Genomic DNA, 23,008 nt, shown 5'->3' with positions numbered 1-23,008 from the left:
TCGTGTCTGGTAATTCCCTTGAAATATAAAGTTTGTTCTAGGTTGTGCTCTTTTGCTTTTAAAAGAAAAACTGTCAAAAAATATGCCAAAATTGACCAAATCACCATGGTTATATAGCAAAAACATACTTTATGTCAACAAAAATATCATTAAGTTTTTATCAGGGAGGTATTCAATATTTCAAACGCAGCCACTTAATTTCTAAATGCTTAATTTGAAATTTGGTAGATTTAGGGGCCAGAAAGAGCCATTACCATATCTAGTCAAAAATCTTATTCCTTTTACTATAAGACAAGCTTCATTTCATTTACAAATCTCCTATACGGTTTGTTTCAGAATAGCAAGAGAAATAACAATACAAATTACAAAACGGGAAAAAGTAAAAATAAAAATGCGTACCTTTTCCACTTTATTCACTTCATAATCATTTACTAAATTATGCTTCTATTCACTCTGGCGTATACTTGATATTTTCTATACTCTCCCACTCTCTGTCGACATTTGACCAATACAATGTATATGGAAGATATCGTCGATAACGCTTTATCCTCCGGAACAATTGGAATGGTTCTGGTTCTCTTGTTGTCCAGGGGATCTTCAGTTTGGTTGATCTTTGCCTAACATAGTTGTTTTAAAAATGCATACCACTTGAATGTGTATCAGATATATAGTAGATATAAATGCTTTCTAGTTTTAGTTTCAATGATATTCAAGGGGGCGGAGTTCTCAAAGTTGATTAGCCTGAATAGAAATATGACTTGTCGCGAAAGGAACATTAACCAGAGCAATAAGCAAACATACCTAAGATCTTAAGATTTAATCTGTTTACATACTTGCTGTAGCAAAGTTCTTGTCAATATTTTAATGTTGTAGTGATATGTTTGTTTATTATAATTTGATAACACATTCCATATGGTGGGAGACAAGTATGTTTATTTAATTATTATATTAGTAACAATCGTGAAGGGATCAGTACGCTTATAAGGATTATATATTACGTGAATAAATAATAAACCACATAGTAAATGTATTTTAACATTTTTAGCGACTAGAATTTATTTTACTTTCATGAATATGAATAATAAACAAGATTTGTTTTATTCTGCAGGGTACAAAGGCCTTACGAGTCTATTTACTTTTATTCTTATTCAGTTTTGAATCCTTTAGTTCTAATAGATATTTAGGTATACTATCTAACTCTCTGGTTATAAGAGTCGTTTGGCAGTATGCTTAGAAATATTTTATTTGACCGAAGATAATTGGGATTTTAGCAGCTCTCTGTGTGTACCTTCTTATTCTGATGATATGCAGTTTAAGAATTATATATGTGGGTTCGTATTAGTTCATATTATAAAAAAATACAAATGCGTCTGCATATACGCTGTGATAGAGCGAGCGCATTACCATTCTAATAAAACTAAAATTTGATACGGGATGCGGTGAACAATACATTACATATTGAGGAGAGAATATAATTATATAGGCTTAGCATGTTTTTCTATCCTTCTGACTGTACCTGTGCCACCATATGTGACAATTGTGTCGAAATGTGCAACTTATTACTTAAATATAGTGTTGAGAGACAGAAATTATCTCCCTTCAACTATACATTGTATACTGTATCCGAGTCAATGACATGGCAAGAGTGTACACGTTCGTGTACACCACATCGTTTTAAAATGAAACATCAAAAGTTATCATAGCAATTTTACTTAAAATAATTAAACCGTCTTGTCTGTGCTATTTCATGGACTCAAATATCACAGACAAGATGGTTCGAAACTATGAACAGCATACTTATACTAAAGTTGTACCCATAAAAAAATGTAAGTTTACTTACACTTTCCATATGTCCCCCATTAGTATTGCTACCGTCCTTGGTATTCATTATGAATGAGCAATGTTTTAAAGTTATATTGCCGTAATTTTCGTACTCACGAATCAAGAAATTATTTTATTCACTACCAAAAATTACCAACATTTCGAGAATGACGATATCTACAATTATACAAAGTTTTTCATTTTAGAAATATAGACAAGAGCTGAAAATGATTTTTGGCAATGTTACAAAAATTATAATACAAAACTGTATGCACTTCTACAGTGCAGTGAGATGTATGTATATGACCAGACAATGAAGCCTAGTTACCATCTACAATTTCATTTCTCATTGTACAGTGTTATTAGTAATTTAGAGATTTCTGCAAGTATGTTTCTATCTAAACATAAATAATGCATAATCATTTTACAGTGCATAAATTTCGTAATGTCAATATAACTTGTAAGCCTTCAAACATGTTTATTTGTCCATTTGAATTAATTTCACAGCTTAATTCATCAAAATTGATGGTTTTCAATAGATTACAGAACAAAAAATAACATGTCTAAATTTTATGCCCAATTATTGCACATATAACTTTAATGTTCATAGTATAATAATTAAATTCCTTTCCATTGATAAAACGGTTAGTCGGTGGCACTTAGAACGTATATATTTATCAGAGAGCCAGACAATTTCGTCTGTGCTCACTTCACTAATATAATAGTTGTATTTTCATATGATATTTCCAGTAAATAACCAGTTAAAGGGACATTACTCTGTTTCGATATCAAGAAAGTATAGAAGTTAAAACAGTCTAAATTTCTATTGTGTATCTATGTATTAACTAAATTCAATATATTTTGACTCAAAATTAAAAAAAACTACAAAATACAATAAAAATAAAATAAAACTACAATACTTTTTGCTGATGATTTGATATAATTACGTCAATCTGATTAACTCCAGATTTGCGATTTCACTTCGAATATATTATTCCCATTATATTAAAGTAAGAGCATAGCACTGCTTTTCGCATATTCTTATTGTAATAGGTGAATCCATATGATCGATGTATCATTAAAATTAATACTAATGCGATATTTAGTCTGGAACGTTTGGTTTTGTTCTTATTTGTATTCCATTGTGAATTCTTATCTTGGATGTTTTGATATTATAAGTTTACTATTTTTTTTATATTTTTGGTATTCCCCTTTGTATTCTTATTTCATGTATTTTCATATTTGCTTTTTATGTTATACATATATTTTTTCTTTGTAGGATTTTGTTTAATTTCAATCAAGATATCGACACACAGTTTTTTTTTTTTTTTTTTTTTTACAAACCACATTATATCTTGCTTTTGAATTCAATAAATCACCTTTATGCACAGTTGGTGCACAGACGTAGGAGACATTGTCATAAGTTCCAGTACACTACGACTGCAAAACCACTCAGTTGTAATTATACAATGAACCATTTAACCACTGTCAAAGCAACGTTGTAATATCGACCAATGATGCTGTGTATATAAATACTACTTTTTCTTATCTTGTCATACGCTCCCTCGTGCTAACACAGCTGTGTAGAGAGTGTTAGGACACAGATGTGTCACTCCTGGACTTTTTTTTATTGGCGACGAGGAGACGTGCGTAAATGATATAGGTAAGTTTATATGATATTGTATAAATACTGTATGTCCACTTACTTGGAGCAATCAAAGTGTAGCACAAAAGCAATCTCCTATTTATATCGGTGCAAAGGTTTAGCACGAAACCTACCTTGAACAGATTGATGGATTTGCGATAAAATCAGTGAAGGGTTTTATCTCTCACTGGCTATATAGCTATGTAAGCATTAAACTACTGATTTTTGTCAAAGTAAATTAGCCTCATTTTTTCAAAATTAATTGTCCCGTCAAAGTAAAATTGTCGAGTTAATTTTAGACCAACATTTTGGTCATTTTTCACTGCAAATTGTAGTGAATATCTTATCATTTTACATTATGAAATATCTTCAGCAAAAAATAATGTGTTGAAGGTGTTAAGAAGTCAATGGAGAAATTCATGTATGTTCTGTATACCGTAAACTGTAAACATAAAATACAATGAGTACAATCATATTTCAGCACAGCATTTTACCGCAAAAAAGAACTAAAATAATTTCACCACTAAAATGCGAACGTGTAGAGCAATCTTGTACTCATAATTTAACATATTTGATTTGAAACGATAGAAAAATTATTATGATCAATTCATTGTCCCAAATACTCATGTACAATGCTTTTGAACACGCCAGATACAACTTGACGATAGTTTGATATTTCATCTTAACCTATGCTAACTTCGAATTATATTGTAAAGGAATTAGCCTTAATTACAATATTGTCATTAGTTTGAAAATTTGTGGGAAAACTGAAAAATAAAACAATAAATTGAAAATCCAAATCACGCATGAGTTTCACAATTTAAAAATCAAGGCTGTTAGAAAATGGCATCACTTGTTTTTGCTTTTACTTTTTTGCACTTTTTTAAATAATCCAAATTCCCTGAATTTTCTGTGAGTTCGTGAATAGCGTACAAACTAGACATGTTTATTATTAATAGACATTGTAAATCAATTTTCAATGTTCACCTATACGGGTTCTGTCACTTGATTAGTGTTTCGTAATAAATATATATCTACTTAAGCGACTTTCACCTAATGCATTAATTTACTCCCACGTGTATCGGCCTTAATTTGCTTTGTGTTCGTTGTGTTTAATATGATGATGCATTTGTTTCAGAAATTCAGAAATACTCGACGTTCATTAAAATATGGCGTTTTTGAAATGGGAAGATTACTTTATCATCGTATTGGCGGTGATAGTATCCCTTGGTATCGGACTATATCAATCACTGAAAGGACAGAAACAAAAGACCACGTCCAACTACTTACTGGGTACAGGACAAATGGCGGCCATACCTGTGGCCATCTCATTGGTAGTTTCGTACGAGTCTGGGATCACGATGTTGGGAGTCCCCGCCGAAGTTTACATGTATGGGTTGCAGTGGTACATGGCAAATATAGGATTCTTCATCGCTGATCTTTTCAATCGCCATTTTTTGGTTCCTACTCTAAAGCAACTTTTCAATCGCCATTTTTTGGTTCCTACTCTAAAGCAACTGGAGATTACAAGCATATTTGAGGTAGAGTTGACTTCAGTAAATAAATTAAAATATCATGGTTGGCTTCTTTTATATGATAACCGATATTTGAGTCCCGAGTTTATTAACCTCAGGGCAATTGCCATCCATTGACCTTACTTACCTAACATCAGCCCTCTTCGTCCATAAGACCTAACAGTTAGCAAAAATGGAATTTGTCTGTTATCTGTGTGCTTTAAAGATGCTCCACCGCCGACTAATGGTATTTTTTCACTATCAACAGCAGGAACAGACGATTTATTAGTTTTCTTCAGTTACAAAAATTACTTACTTTACACCAGTTAATTAGACATACATATACACGATTGAACACCAATTATTGTTTAAATAATTAATAACAGTTATGCTCTGTCGGCCGTGGAGCATCTTTAAACTCTTCTGTGTGCGATGTGGACACAAATTTATTTCCGCGACTCCAGTTTAATCATATTAATAATACAAACCTTACTTAAACTGGTCGCCTAACATTAAGTTGTTGATACGATTTTTTCAGCAGATTTATAATACTAGGTTTTATCCTGCACAGCTTTATCATTCGCTCCAGCAACGTTATCATTCGCTCCGGGCAACACTACTATTTCTTCAGCCGAAACTTTATCAATTTTGCTTCACGTGCCAATTACGTGATTTTTATGTGAAATTTATTCAAGATATTTTCCATGATTTCCTTTCCAGTGAAATTCATTAGAATTCCATTCACATCAAACAATATTTGCTGTATTAAACTATAAGATTTGTTCTGCAATATTATTCGAACAGTGCGGTCATTTTGTAAATTAAAAAAAGATCATGAAACACGCAGCGAATTCTCACAGAAATGCAAACATTTTCTTACGTACAATATGGATGATTAAACAACAGATTATTTTTCCAAATCAATACGCTTCAATGTCTCTATTGTGATGTATTGGGTTTCTGTGGTATTCTCGAAATTGTATAAAGATATGAAAAATCGGACATTAACAAAGTCAGAATTATCATGAAAACAAAGACAATATATCATTCAATAACATTTTAAATGAAAAAAAACCTCATTATATTCTTTATGATGTACTTTATTATGAGAAACTTGAAAGGGACAAAGAGTTTATGACGCTAAATACATGGTTGATGAATAAGATTTTAAAGGCATTTTTTATTTTCATCGGGTATAATCTTCACATAGATGAATTTATTTGAGGTGTCTTACTTTGATACATTGAAGTTTATGATAATCTTATTTCAGTTTGATATCATCAAAACGTCTCTAATGTTAGCTTGAAATTTTACATTAAATTGCATTGTCCGTTTTGGGGAAAAAGTATATTTGAAACAGATGCTGAATATCTGCAACCCTATATTTACATATTGTCAATAGGGTATATATGTGATATGCATACATTTAAATTCTAAACAACATGAAAAAAATGGAATCATAAGATAACGAGAGATTCCATTAATAACAGGTATGGTCATTTAAATAATTTTGATTTTAATTTTATCATATCCAGGGTAAGTGTTATATAAGTAATGTATATCTACTTCTCCAAGTTGTTATTCGCAACGAGGGACCACAGTTGTCTTTTTTGACTGAATATTCAAGTTTCTTTTCATATATAATTCATAAAAATACACAATGATTCATTGTATTCAAGGTATGAGGTCCAAATGGGGAGATAATTTTTTTGAAAAGAAGTTTCTTGCTAGCACTTTCACCCATCCGTAGAGTATTCATGCAGTAATTTATTAAACTTATTATTATAAATCATCGCTCGCAAGAATTTTCGTCATTTTTGGTATGTTTTCGTGTATTTTATACACAAGCGTATTGATAGTTAAAATACACATTCTGGTGTGATTATATAACGGTCTTTTTATGAGAAAACATCAGGCTATGAGGAAATATGATTGTTTCCAAACGCGCACATAATGATAATGAAAATAATGTTAATTTTGTTTTACAGTATTTAGAACTCCGTTACAAATCACATGGGATCCGGATGTTTGCTACAGTCCTAAGCATCATATCAGGGGTATGTATTAAATCAAACATAGCTATAAAAATGCACCTCCCCATGACCTTAAAAGAGCACTACTATCGAATGCTGTTATTTGTGCAAGTTTTAAGATTGACTTGAAAAGAGATTTGTATGCGATTAAGATATAGCACAACAAGCAGAGTGTTCTCAAAATTCACCACGAATTAGTTTATGAGAATATACTATAGACTATAACTACATACCGTATTCGCCGTAATTAGCTAGGGGCTTAAAGATGCTCCACCGCCGACAGAGCATAAATGTTATTAATTATTTAAACAATAATTGGTGTTCAATCGTGTATATGTATGTTTAATTAACTCAGAAAATATTATATTTTTGTTATTTTGCCTTTGGTGCACGCGCAATCAGTAATTCACTCCACATAGGATATAGTGCCACAGAATTTTATCGGGATGCAGTTAATTATTTTTCATATTTTTAACTTGAAATAAAATTAGAAGCTCATACTTTTCAATGGTGGTAATGGTGTGAAGTAAGTAACTTTTGTAACTGAAGAAAACTACTAAATCGTCTGCTCCTGTTTTTGATAGTGAAACAATACCATTTGTCGGCGGTGTGGCATCTTTAAGTATTGTAACAAAAGTAGTGATTATAAGTGAATCAAATTGAAAGGTGTGGACGAAAAAAGTCTGTTACATTAAACATGTATGTATATACCTTTTAGCCTTTGAGACACATTATTATGTCATGATTCACGTGTTAAAAGACCCACAAGTTCATGTAATATAGGATACAATGCTGGTGTTACAGACAACACAGCTTGTACAGCATCGGTAAATTCATGGGATGGGGTTTGTACAACTTCAACTCCTTCTCCAGAAAAGTGGAGAGGCGCTTATATGGGGAAGGGCGCTTAATACGTCGAATGCAGCAATATAAACTATATTTCAGTTAATCCTTGCTATTCATTATCAGACTGTGAATGGTCAAATTTCGTAAAAAAAAATCCTTAAAAATTGTTAAACAGTGGTATCAGTCGATGAGATGCGACATGACAAATGGCGCGTCATTTAAATATTATGAGGAATCAAATTAATATAAGCCAAAGGAAATTTCAGTTACCAGCAAAATTCAATTATATTCAAAAAATGAACAAAATGTGAGATTCTATCTTCCACATTTCAGCTAAACTATCTGGGAACAGTGTTGTTTGTCCCTGCCGTAACGTTGGAAGCCGGTAGGTTTGTTGTTAAAACTGGACAGCCTCGGCGGAATCTCAAATAAGGGCAAAATTTTATTAATGCTTTCTGTCAATATTAATATGTCAACAGGAAAATAACAATAATATTAACAACAACAAGAAATAGATTTAAAAGAACTTTCATGTACAAATAATATTAGCGGTTTAGAGTAAAGAAATAATGTTAGCACACTAGGATTTTGTGTAGATTCAGTTTTGAAACGATGCGCGGAATTATGGATTTATTTCATTTTATTGAATATGTACATATACACACTTATAATTCAACAACCGTATTGAATGAATAAGAAGATAATTACATAGGGTAACAGGAAATTTCATAATTCAAAAACTGATACAACTGTATTCTAATATGATATATGACAGAACTTATCGGAAATACATATAAAGACATATTTGTTTTGTATAAATATGAAACTAAAAGCAAATATGGGGTTAACAAAACTGTTGTTTAATTGTAGTTGCTGATATACCACAATGGGTGTCTATTGTCGGAGTAATGACAGTTGTCGTCATCTATACATACATAGTAAGTAAGGGTCAAATAAGTAATATCAACAGGATTTTCCCGATGCCACGGGATCCAATTAAGCGTAAGTCTGTTGGATACGAATCACTTCAAATGGTAAATATGGGACAAGGAAGTAATTCCAACCGTGTGCACAAAACAAAATTGTAAAATTTTTGAGGCGATCTGCCCCTTTATCAAGACATACAAAACGAACACGATAATAGGATACGAACAGTAATGCCGGACAAAGTAGACAAATATTAAACTATACAGCACAATTGAGCGCAATTTACCCTTCGGCAAGTGGCAGTCGAAGGCCAGATCTACAAAAATGTATCCATGTTGTTAGACAGAACGCTAAAATATGAGCGATGACTGCAAAGCGTGCCACGCGTGACGTCAAATATGTGACGAAATTTATATTTAGTGCTCTTTGGTATAGGATGCAACTTCTTCTCGGTGTGTTGGCAAAGAAGCAAAGTCCCAGATTTAGTCGCCTATCTTCTCGGTGTGTTGGCAAGGAAGCGAAGTCCCAAATTTAGTCGCCTTTTGCCGGGCAGCATATGTAAAGGATCAAAAACGCGTAGAACAGAACGGGAAAATGCTGGAAGTAGGGATAATTAAATGAAAAGCAAGTGATCAATTGATGTCAATTAGTATATTTAACGTTCGTTAATGCCTTTGGGATAGCGGGTCTGTAGATAGGTAATCCAGAATCTCTCTCTCGATCGACGCTTGGTTTGTGTCAAGTAGGAACAGTGCTTAATTGCAATCACCTGCATGTCTTTGAAACTATGGCTGGGTAAGTTGAAATGTCTGGCAACAGTTTTGATAGACCAGGTGTTTGTTGATTTTGACGTTGAGTGGACCACCGGTTTCCCCAACGTATTGCATTGTGAATTTCCTACACGAGAGGAGGTAGATGACATTGCTGGATTTGCACGTCAGTTTCTGTCGGATGTTGTATGCTCTGTTGTTGATAGCACATTCAAATGTGTCTGTGGATACTGTGTATGGGCACATCATGCACCGTTTATTTTTGCATGTCTGGAATGAACCCGTTTGTGCAGCAGGAGCAAGATGAGGAAGTTTGCTGCTCACAACAAGGTCTTTTACATTTTTTGGTCTGCGGTAGGCTAGTAGCGGTGGCTCTGGGAAAATACGCCTAAGTTTTGTTGATGACTCAATGATTTTCCAGTGGCTCCTACGGATAGAAGGGAGATGTGGTAAGTTAGGATGGAATGTTTCCACACGGGGAACACGTTGAGTGGCAGTTCTGGTTTGGTATATGAGGAGATTGGCTCTATCTAGGGCGCGGACCTTGTCGATTTCTTGGTCGATCAGATGCGATTGGTATCCTCTAGAGAGAAGGTAGCATTTCATCTCTTCGCACCGGCGTTCTACGGTGGTATTGTCGGACACTATTCGACGGATTCGTAAAGCTTGTGAATAGGGAATGCTTCTAGCGGTATCCGAGAGATGACAACTGGTGGGACGGAGGTATAGCTGAGAATCAGTAGGTTTGGAATACCAGTCAGTACTAATGGCCCCTTCAACTATGGTGGATCTAGTGTCTAGAAATATATTGGTATCTGATGATATATCGGCAGTGAATTTGGTGGAATGTGTTGGTATGTTCAATAAATTCATCGAGAGACTGTCGGTTGAAGGTCAATTTGATTTCAATATAGTCAATGAATCTGAGCCAGCTGAATGGTTTGATTGCGGCTGATGTTAAGATTGCAGATTCAAGGTGTCCCATGAATACATTGGCATACGAAGGAGCCATCTTGGTGCCCATAGCTGTACTCACTGATTTGCAAGTAGTTGTCGTCATTAAACTTGAAGTTGTTAAGGGTGAGGACAAGTTTAAGGAGATCTACTAAACTCTGGGTCGACGGATGGTTAGACACACGTCTGTCCCATGCCGCACGACAGGCAGCAATGCCGTCCGCGTGCGGGATGTTGGTGTAGAGAGAGACAACATCCATCGTAACTAACAGAGTGCCATCTGGTAGGTCATGGCAAGGCGTTTTATTCAAGTAATCAGTAGTATCTTTTAGATAAGATGGTAGATTTTCAACAATGGTGCGTAAATGGAAATCAATAAACTTAGATATCTTATATAGTAAGTAAATAATATAAAGTTAATTCCTCTGTTTAAATACATGTTTAATAAAAACACTTTCATTGTGTCCCATATGGACAATTTCAACCATATGATATTTTGACCAGTTCACTATAAAGACAATTTATCCTTTAAAAATTTTTTATAGACCGATTAAGTGTAAAGTGTTATACGCATAAACCTTATGAGAACTTCTGGTTTAGTTTGAAATCAAGCTGTCACAAACTGAACCATATCCAAATACATGTATTTTATTTTTTTTATTTTATACCCTAGTGATAAAATCTTTATGTATCTAGACAGCTGCATAATTTGATATATATAGATTGTATTTTTTTATTATCACTGCAAATGGCTTCTTTATTTTATTTTTAGGGAGGTTTTCAGGCAGTCGTGTGGTCCGATGTTGTACAAGCTGTTCTGATGTTTAGCGGTATATTTGCTCTTCTTATTATGGTAAATGATGTTTTATATAATACATGGCATATTTATCTATATTTAACAATAATGCCCTTTTATATTTATAACATGTTATTATCTATCTAATGGTGAATATTTTACAAAAGCTTTCATGTATATTGTTTATGTAAATGGGTTATAAAACAAAGTATAAAAATGCAATCTAAATTAATACTTGTAACCGGGATATGATGCAAGTTTCATTGAAATTACTATTTTATTGACGTTAGCCAATACAAAAAACCCATTAAATTTGATAACAGCGCAATAACCAATCAGATAGAATGTTAATAACAGCATTTTAGCCAATCGGGTAAGAAATCACTATCAGTTAGTCTATCGGGGAATATTTTAAATGAATAGACGTTGATTATGTATAAGCCAAATGACATAAAATCTAAATTTATGAAAAAGTTTGTTTCAAGAAAGATTATATTGTATTAAATCATCCTTTCTTTTCTTATGTTTTTTCTTTATTTTTGTTAAACTAGGGAACGATAGAAGCTGGAGGGGTTGCTGCCACATGGACATTATTTAATAACAAAGGACGTCTAAATCTCTTCAAGTATGTGATCTAATAATAATAATTACGTTTCTACTGTGTTATGTATATACTGAATGCTATATCCTATGTAAGTCACTTGAACTTCAATTATTACTTTTAACGTACGTAAGTGATTGATAGATTTCGCTAAATGAGTAATTTTGAATCATGTTTAGAAAGGACTAGTTAAAGTGACCGCATATTGTTAATCTAGTTACACCTAGTCTAAACTGTTAGCAGCACTGTAGCATCACTTAGACATTCAAAATCTACCGAAAACTCGTGCTTCATGTCTTTGATTAAGGTTAAGAAGTATAATCAATTCAATACATGGATTAAACAAATCTATTTAGCAATGTAAGATGTTTCACATACATGATTCTTCAATTCCCTTTTCAGCTTTGATCCTAACCCGACTCTGCGTCAGACATTTTGGAGTCTGGTGGTGGGGAGTACTATTTCCGGTATGGGGGTACCACTCACACAGGTATCATTCCTCAGGATTAAGGCGACACCAACAGTGAAATCAGCAAAGAGGTATGTCTGAAATCTTATAAGAGTAATGCTAAATGAAAAACGTAAAACGATACATGACCGAGTTTTAATTGATTTCTGAGTGTAGCGATCAAACATGGGCAAGGTGAAGTATTTTGTCAATTTTTAAATCATTGTGTTGAAATAGAGGACATGTTATTATTGAGATTTGCTAATTGAGTTATTAAAATACAGTTTGATTCGAAAACGATACATGTACTTCTTTTATTTCCATTTCATTTCAACAACTTTTATTGACATATTCTACAGACAAAAGGATTGAATAACAGGCAAAACATATATATATTATGAAATCGTCTTTCAATTTATTTCATAAAGACTGAGTTAAATTAAAAGATGTATCAGCGCTAGATCTTTTATGTTGCTATTTCTTTTAGAATGTACCTGTTTACGGCATTTGCTTTCCTGATTACCAATCTGATCGCTGCTTTGGAAGGCGTTGTTATGTTTGCTTACTATGAATCCAAAGGTTGTGACCCCTTGGAGGCCAAAGAGGTGGACAATCCAAACCAGGTGAGAGATTAATTAGAATTAGGCGATTAACTAATTAATTATAAATTATGATGTCATTACACAGCAAATTATTTGATAACCCGGAAGTAAAAAAAATGCATACCTAGTGCGAAAAATGCAATATTGCAAATCCATTAATGTTATACCCTGTAATAACGTAATCGAAGAACTATTTGAAAATTAATTCCATGCTCTGAACAGTGTCTGATGATAAAATCCGATTAATATCCACTCCCACCCTAATGAAGGACACACCGAGTGCACTCTAGGCTACGAGTTCGAAATCGACATGTTATAGTTCTCGTGGGGATACCTTACCGTAGGGGTTATTGGACGGTTACAGCTGATCGAATGTTAGATCATCACTTCACAATCCGGTCGTTTTGTTCCCGGCGTCGTCACAATTACAGTAGTTGACTAATATTGTTCCTCTTGGGAAAATAGCGAAATAAACCATCATTGATAACAAAGATTTACACCGGGTGTGTTTATTTATTGTAACATTGTAACATCATCTTGAGAGTTCAATATACACAAACTGGCGTTATTATTGTTATCAATAAGCTTTTATGTTTTGTTTGGGAAACGTAGTGGATTTTAGAAATAATATCTCAACAAAGGAAAGATAACTCTAACATAAAAAAACAGCTAAAGCGTAAGCGTATTGAAGAGCTGGTTTTAATCAGATTGTTTCTTTTGTGTTATGGATTTTAAATACTTTTACAGTTGATTGCTAAGATGGTGATGGACGTTTTCAGAAACACTCCTTGCCTACCTGGGTTATTTTTTGCTGGTATTTTCAGTGCTTCGTTAAGGTAAGAAGACCAAATTTTAATATGTATTTTGTTAAACAAAGCAATACAATCATGTTATAGAAATAAGATTACTTAGATTATTTTCAAAAAGTTTACTACAATATTATTGGAAATATTCATTTACAATGCTTACTTAAAGTAGATGTAAAACAAATTAATCGGTATGATATTTCTTTGCATTTAATCAACAGCTTATGATAAAGTGTACGGTGCATTATTTTTCTCAGGCATTTTTAAGTAGGGTCTGACTTGACAAATCTATAACTTAATTCGCGTGTCTAAGTCACCTGCACACTGATACACTATAATTATACTTTATCAATATGATCGCGAAAATTTTATACGCGAAATATTAAGAAAGCATTGAATTAAATTATACATCGATGACCAACTCGCGAAAATTTGTGAAATAGTTAAAATGTTATATCCTCATTTTAGTTACCCCCACGAAAAGCTCCCCTGTTAGTCGCTCTGATGAACATATAATGGGGAATTTACGATTTATTTGATTACTTATCACTAAAATATATCGCCACAGAAAAGATTTAATTACAATAAAGCCCTCGAAAATAAATCGTAATGTAATTACAAATGTCCCTCACCAGAAAACTTCGCTTGTTTGCATTATTCAATATGAAACTCTTCTCTAAGGTATTCATGTTATTGTTTCTATCTGTCGTTTCCTCGTTTCAGCACGATGTCCTCGAGTCTGAGCGGTTTGTCAGCATTGTTTTGGGAGGACATAGTTAAACCACATACAAAACCAATGTCAAATAAAAAGTCGACGATTCTCACTCAGGTATCAGTAATTACAGCAGCCATACAAACGCGTCTTCACAATTGGTCAAAGGTCAACAATTCATACTTTAATAGTAAGATCGAAATCTAAAAGATCTACAGTAAAACTAGCTTGTAACAAATTCAGATGGATCTGATCTGAAAATTCAATTCGCTATAAAATGAGTTCGTTGTATGTTTAATTCGCTGAAAGCGTTATGTTTCTGGTGTAAACCTAACATATAAGCATGATGGCATGACCACTTGAAAGAGTTGGAGACCTCATTTCAAGGTATCCCTCCATGTAATAGTCAGCACGTTGGCTTATTTACCGTAGTATAAAACTAACAGCGCCAAATGACCCTATTCAATTTATGTTGATCACTAAACAAGGACATACTTAAATGTTAAAAGACTGTGGCATGCCTCTGCCAGATGACATAGCACAGAGTAACGCAATTTCATAATTACGACATCATAATCAAATAAGTTAATTTATCACATACCTAAGCCTCCTAGACATATCACACGCGCGAACGACCATGTCATAAATATCTATATGCATATCACGTCGCATGATTGTTTCAGTAGACGGAAAAGTCACATCCGAGTCAGATTTATACAGTTTAAGTTTTGCTTATATTTCTATAAATAAAAGTTATGTGATAAATATAATCTTACACTCGTCACTATGTGATATGGAATTTATCAAACTCCTTATAAATTATTTGATATGCCACTCGCCTATAGGCTCATGACATATCAAATTATTGAACTCGTTCGATAATTTCATATCACATAGCCACTCATGTAAAATCCTTTATGCATCCTCCATCTTGTCACATAAACAACAAAAATAGTTTTGTGTGAAATGGCCAACGGATGGTGACATTTAATATTACATAAAATATATAGACAAACAATTTAAAAGTCATACTGACTAAGGCATAGCATTATACATATCAAACAAAGGAGACACTTTGTAAAATAAAGAAAAGTGGGGTTTACCAAAACTCTGCCAAACATAAAACCTAAAACAAAAAAATCATAACTAAATAACTAACTGGAGTAAAATAAAAGATCATGGCTGGAAATATAAATTTATATAAGTTTTCAAAACAGAAATTTTGTTCCACGAACGATAACTTTAGGGTGGAAGAGGGTGGGTAATTGTTAAAATTCAAAATTGGAGCTCGCACTTTCTCATCATAATGGCGCCTTGAAAATTTTTTCTACCCATGATCCTTTACTCCTATCAGTAAAGGGAAGTAATCCTTACAATAAATTTGGGTACACGATCAAAGGGAGAAAACTCCTATAAAATATATGTGCAAGTATCGGTGTGCATAAATTAAGCTAAGTACTTAGCTGAGTTTTATGCATCCTCCATCTTGTCACATGAACAACAAAAAATAGTTTTGTGTGAAATGGCCATCAGATGGTGACATTTAATATTACACAAAATATATAGACAAACAAATAAAAAGTCATAGTGGCTTAGGCATAGCATTATACATATCAAACAAAGGAGACACTTTGTAAAATAAAGAAAAGCATGAGTAGGGTTTACCAAAACTCTGCCACAAAACCAAGATGTTGAAAACATCTAGGTTTCCCTGCCTTCTATGTCTATTATTAGTTCTGAATTAAATTTTTGTTACTTTTAGTTTTGGTGTTTGGAGCTATTGGTATAATCGTTGCATTCCTTGTATCTGGACTTGAAGGGCCGATTATCCAGGTAAAACCATTTAATTTCGTTCAATGTTGTCAAAAAATGATATGAGCCGGTATGACATTAAAACTCAACCTCTCAGTTGCAACTTTGACAATACAATATAGTCTTGCGTTCCACCTGCATCGCTGAAATCTCTAGCATGTCCCTAAATGAGCCTAATGTAAATACATGCTGTTATATCGACTAAAACACAGATTTTCAACTTATGCTGAAAATTAATAGAAGAAATAAAACAATTCTTTATCAAATACATCATTTTCTTCAACAGATATAACAGATGTTTCATTTCTAAAGAATCAATACGGGTTTTTATAATTGTTGAATGAATATTTGATATTACAAATGTAAGAAAAGTATTGCTGAGTGTTTCATCTAGAGTTAATACAAAAACGGTCTTGCCTGTATGGAATCTGTTTCAGGCGTTGATGTCGTGTGTTGTGGGATAGGTTTGTCTTAAATCTCCTCCTAATATTGGAACTTTTGCTCTTATATAGTTCTTTCTAACTGATCCATGGCGCTGCAGTTCACACTTTATGCCGGATGTGAGAATTTGTTTTCACATGGCTGCTTGGATTACTCCATAATGAAATTACTCCGTTAATACCTCCCATTTGGCATTTTCGAATAAATATTGTATTAAGGAGTAGTTTATTATGTACAGATCTTTAAAACAACAAGTTCCTGCGTGAGGGGTGCGGTGCTCGGCATATTCCTGATGGGTCTCCTCTGCCCCCGGGCCAATGCACTGGTAATATAAACAGTACTTTTACAGTATAACTTTTAGTTGGCGTTATAATCGTATCTATTTCCCTTCATGATATTGTAAAAGGCTACATTATTTAAATCATATTGCACATTAATGTGGATTATTACGAATATATAATGGGAAAGTATAAAGTGAGCGGTTCGTGTTGCTGGGCGTCTAATAAATATAATTTATAATTATAAATCATTAGACATGGTCATATATGTATGTTGATGATTTGTTTAGATTTTACCTCCAGTTATGATTAAAAAACCATGGCTTTATTTCTTTATCATATCTATTTGGTTGGTTGCTGTTTATTTTTAGGGAGCGATTGTTAGCGGAATCTTGAGCTGCGGTTTAGTGGGATGGCTAGCTATTGGCCGATATATTAATGACGTCGTTAGTCCGAACTCAAAACTGGAACCTGCCTCTACAGAGAACTGCATATTCCCTAACATTACCTCAATCACTAATTTATCTTTATATAATTACGATACATTTACGCCCACAAACGTGTCGAGTTATACCTCCACACAACCTCTAGACATCACTACCTCAACAACGCCGTAAGTTATCCTCAATGTACTTCCTCTATAATACGTCCTCTATCTAAAACGCTACAACTCGGCGATTACATGTATGTTAACTTGTTGAACTCGTAATGACACTATTTGGCTACTTTCAGGCGTTCAAATAATGTAAATTAAACTTGCTCTTAAGTATAATTGATATTTTGGAGGTACTGTAATACAACTAATCAAATTTCGCGATTTCTTTCTAAAACCAAGTTCGTAAGTATTAACTTTGGCGAATTTAGAAATTAAATGCAAATATATATTAGTATAAGCGAGGTTCATTTAAGCAATACACTGTTACCAGATTGGACATACAGTTGATATGAAGCCCATCCGGAAGGAAGATAAATACAATGGCGCCCGTTAGGACGCCATGGATATTTATCTTTCGGACGGATGTGCTTCATATCAACTGTATGTCCAATCTGGTAACAGTTTATTACTTATATTCCCATTACGATCATTCGAATTCAAAACTACACACGTATATCCATTAAATTTCCCGCTTGCGCTAGTGTTGACGTCACCAAGTTTAATAGACGGAACAGCAATAGCATCAACTTCTGAATATAGTTCAACACAAAACGGTTTGAAACAAGCGAATAAATGAAAATTATGCGATGACGTTTTTTTAATACAAGTGATTTTGTCAACACGATAATACTATTAGATTTCATAGACTACACAACTTTAAAACCACTTTTGAAAGTATTTGACCGTTATGTATAGGCGTAAGTATACATGGAATACATTGTCAGTGACGCGGCGGAAACGTTAGATATGCATACGCTTGGCCAGATTGGAGTTCATAGCCAATTATTGCCCATCTGTTTTAACATAGATTAATCGGGAAACTGATAGAATGGAAATATAAGCATTTGCGGAGATAAAACATTCGCAAATTTACTGTGATCGCGAAATTCGCGAAAGTAAATTGTTTAAAAATATCGAATAATCTAATTTGGAGATAAAGTTAAGTTATTCGCGTGTACAAATGCGAAAATATTTTGTATCAATACAGGGATTGGATTTCGTTTTTATGTTAACCATGCTTGTATGGAGCTATTCCTCTAAGAATATATTCTATGGGGCGCTTTAGCGCCCCATATTGAATATATTCTTAGAGGAATTGCTCCATACAAGCATGGTTAACATAAAAACGAAATCCAATCCCTATATTTACACTCACACGACTTTTTATTTATATTTTATGCAATAAAATCGTCATTTGAAAGTGACGTAGTTATTCAATAAATGTCGGTCAAAAGTGGGAGGAGCTTACTCAATTGAACAGCGAATGATGACGCTGCACGTAAGGTAGAATTATTCATCCGCGACGACAAAAAAGTTCAATATTTTAGTGTAAAATAAACATGACAAACAAAGTAAATTTCAGAGATAATTTTATTTAATCAGATCAGAACTTTAAGTAGGTATTAAATTTTGCAAAAAGTTCATATATAGCGTAATTTCATAAAGTATTTGTTCTCGGCCACATGTGTGAACTCGGTGACCGTTATTGTGCAGCGAGGCGAGGCTGACGCACGCGTACACAGTGGAGTTTTCCGAAGTTGTCAAAACACCAGTGTTCAAGTAGCTAAATTTGTTTGAGTTTGTCGTCTGACTTGACGATATTACATCCTTCGGAGCCATGTGATTATATAATCTACGCTTATATCCATCGCCATCTAGGCTATAGATGGAATAACTTCACTTGTGTTCGATGGATACAATGTATTTGTGGTGACGCGTAACTGTCAACACGTGGATTACTAGCGGTGCATGTTTTATAATACACATGTTAAATTCTCAAAGAACAAAGACAAGAGGATATGTTTATAACTGACCTCTATCAGAAGGTCTCACGCCCGTCCACCCAAATGACTCGATCGTATGACGAACACAGACACAGAGGTAATGTTTACATTTGACACCCATCATTTTTAACAAAAATGAAAGCACGTCGCCCCGGTCGGGATATTTTTCCGTTTCTGTATACAATTGTTAATTTAAAAATTGTTTGAATCAGATATAAATATAAATCATGTGTTTATTGTTTACATTTTTCCAAAATTCTATGAAAAACAACAATATACACGTAATGTTGCATCAAAATGTAAACAAAGCCATGTGTTTGTTTAAAAAAGTAGTCCTTTAACGTTGCATAGAACATTTTCTTACGCAAGTTCAAAGTTCAATGTTACCATGCAGTTATGGTAAACAAAATCGGCTAGTATAAGCGTATAGTGACCAAGCATAGCAAGTGTAAATATAGTTTCATATAAGTTGTTTTTATATAATAAATAAAATAAACTATTATATATATATTGATGGAGGAATTGCGCAATGAGCAAGTGTAAACCAAACGGAGTTATTTTCGCGCTCGATTTAATTTCACTATTTAGCGATCAATTAGATGACGCAAAAATAAATCACCTCAAAAACGCTTTAGGTACAGATACAATAGAAACATATGTCACTGTAAACTGATATTTGTATCTGATAATTTACCGGTATCTATCGTTAACTTTAAATTCGAAAGTCCTGTAGGGTAGTTAGAAAGTACCCGTTTGTGTTGACGGGTTCGTTGTATTATCTAACAAGACAATTTGCTCCGAGGTAATAAGACCGAGAGGTATACTATCAGGTATCTTAAAACATAGTTGTGATGTCATCTATTGTTTTTTCTGTACTTTAACTTCCAGACTATGGGACCATAACCTGTAACTGAACCTTTCACCAACAGTGTCTACATCCTATAACGAAATACGCAGTGAATAAAATTTTGAGATTCATTTGGTTGATTTTCTTGTAATATTTAAATCTTATTATTTTTGTTATTGAAACCTTTTAGAATTCATTAATGATTTCATTTTCCGAGAACGTATTACGTAGTAAATAAGATTTCCAGATTATTATTAGTAATATTTAAATCTTAAGAATTGAAACCTTTCAATAATAATTCACTAGTAATTTTAATTTGGTCTTTTTCAGAGAAGGCGTGGACATAATGTACTCTATATCCTATAGGTGGTTACGGCCGATTGGTATACTCACTGTTCTGATAATAGGATCGTTGATAAGTCGTCTTAGACGTAAGTATATATATATCACTTATGTCAATCGAAATTCTCCAAATTAATTTTTAAATACGGTAAATAAGATCATATTACACTTAAAATTATGGCCAAATTCGTAAAATAAGTGTCATTTTCTATGAAAATAATAATATATCTGTCTTCAAAGGGACAGATAAAATAAAGATAAAATACTTTGAATTGTCGCACACTTCTAGTTAGTTTGAGAAAAATGTTACTCTATCATGGTTTGAAAATTGTTGTTGCTCAGATAAGATGTCTGTCGAGGCAAATTGAGTTTACATTGTAGAAATAACGTTCGTTTCTTCATTCATGCATTCCTTATTTCTTCCCTCCTTTTCAGGACATGAACCGGTACCGGAAAACCTAACGGTACCTGTATGTGAGCTGTTAGGGAAATGTGTTCCGAATTTCGTACGGCAAAAATTCTGTTGTGCCAAGTATCATCCATCGACTCAGGAGGAAGTAAGTAAAAAAAAGAAAATACCACATTAAAATACAAGTATTATTTCAGGTATTTATAACAAAGCTAATGTATAAAGAAAATTATGAATCAACTTGAAAAACAATGAAATGCATTTTTATGGATGACTGAAATTGTTACTTAAGAAAGAAACACAGTAGCATTATAATTAATATTGTCTTCCGTTAAAGATCGTGTATTTGAAAAAAAATCTATAGAATCTGACCCGTTTTTGACGAGTATTTGTAATTAATTAAAAAATCATTCTGTCTTCGGCTAACAATAAACACAGTCGGTTTTGAATGTTTGATATATTTTGTACAACGGGGTCACGATTCCTTAGGGACAAGAGCCTTGAAATTTTAATTACACTTGAATTATATACAGTCGGTTTTGAATGTTTGATAGATTTTGTACAACGGCGTCACGATTCCTTAGGGACAAGAGCCTTGAAAATGTAATTACACTTGAGATATATATATATATGGAATGTTCACATTAGTTTGTTTGTTTTTTTTTTTAAGCTGATTCAATGCCACAACTATGTGTTGTTCAGTTTAATTTTTAATACAAAATTGTTTATTATTATAGGTACTGGATATTTCTCTGGATAACAATCGCCTTACGGATGCCAAAACAACGGGTGGATTTATAACATAAAACCCTTATTATTTGTTACTGTATTACACCAAGGGCATTTCTCAATCTAGTTAAAACAGTTCTAATTATATAATGCATAAATGGCCATACCAGAATAGTTCACGCTGTTTGTCAGTTATAAATGATACTTTTTCCTTTCAAATTGATATTATTATATAGATAATAATATTATAATAGATAAAACAAATATAAGTATTATTATATAGCTTCATACATACACTGACAGAACTTGTGTAAATATAAGAATTGTAGTTAATAATTTTAAAAGGTATGGATAAATATTTTATGTTAATGGCTATTGTTACATAATAATGTATTTGAAATTACAATATCAAGAGTAGCATTGTTGTTTACGATTCTTAATTAAAAGTTTGATCGTAAACTTTATTGAAAAATATATGTTAATATTTTGATATTTCTGTTTTCTTGTAGAAAATACCGATGTATGTTAATATTATTGTTTCACACCTAAATAGATAAAGATAAATATATGCAAGATTAAACACCACACATTGTTCAAATGAGTATCGTTTATACTTTGTCGGCGGTGGAGCCTTTTTAAATTTATATAATCATACCTTAAAATTAGTCTAACGAATGCAACGTCTTATAAGCGTATTCAACATCTAACTCGCGTAATTTCAGAAAATGAAATAGGAGCATTATTTTACTTTGATCAAACCTTTTTCTCTTCCTAGGCTTTATATCAGCTAGACAATAAATGAATTGTCTATACTCTACACTGTAGATGAAGATAAAATCTATGTCAATTTTTATTTTTGAATAGGCGTGTTTGCCTTCTTTTTGGTAAAATAAGATATTTTCATGAAGTAATTTAAATATAAAAAATATTTTGAACATGAAATACGTTTGACAATCATGAAGAAAAGTTTTACTAGACATGTACATTGATGTATACAACATTGTGGTTAATCATCAGGTCAAACGTTTGTACACGAATCTTGACTGTGATGTTTGTAAGAAAACATAATGTTGTGAGATGAATATGGTTTTATGATGAAGCTATGTAGACAGCATAAACAGCATTTGCCGCCACAAACATCGACAGAAAAAATCCAAAGAAGACTTTATCAAGCATGATACCAATGTGCCTTAACGCAACCAAGACGACGCCGTCTTCCATTTCTAATTCCTTTAC

At 33.0% G+C, this 23,008-nt stretch overlaps 1 protein-coding gene across 1 annotated transcript; it reads left to right on the top strand.

Annotated features, from left to right (window-relative positions):
• The first annotated feature begins 4,635 nt into the window (after positions 1–4,635).
• On the top strand, positions 4,636–21,849 carry LOC138307121 (sodium-dependent multivitamin transporter-like). The gene is made up of 16 exons (XM_069247752.1): positions 4,636–5,007; positions 6,969–7,037; positions 8,193–8,244; positions 8,730–8,797; positions 11,283–11,363; positions 11,858–11,931; positions 12,310–12,447; positions 12,843–12,978; positions 13,705–13,793; positions 14,487–14,592; positions 14,882–14,888; positions 16,238–16,308; positions 17,378–17,619; positions 20,623–20,723; positions 21,070–21,191; positions 21,781–21,849. The coding sequence occupies exons 1-16, from the start codon at positions 4,636–4,638 to the stop codon at positions 21,847–21,849; spliced, it is 1,797 nt and encodes a 598-aa protein (XP_069103853.1).
• Positions 21,850–23,008: the final 1,159 nt, after the last annotated feature.

The sequence above is a fragment of the Argopecten irradians genome, chromosome 14, assembly GCF_041381155.1.
Source record: "Argopecten irradians isolate NY chromosome 14, Ai_NY, whole genome shotgun sequence".
Lineage (NCBI taxonomy): Eukaryota > Metazoa > Mollusca > Bivalvia > Pectinida > Pectinidae > Argopecten > Argopecten irradians.
This window is presented reverse-complemented; position numbering and strand designations above follow the sequence as displayed.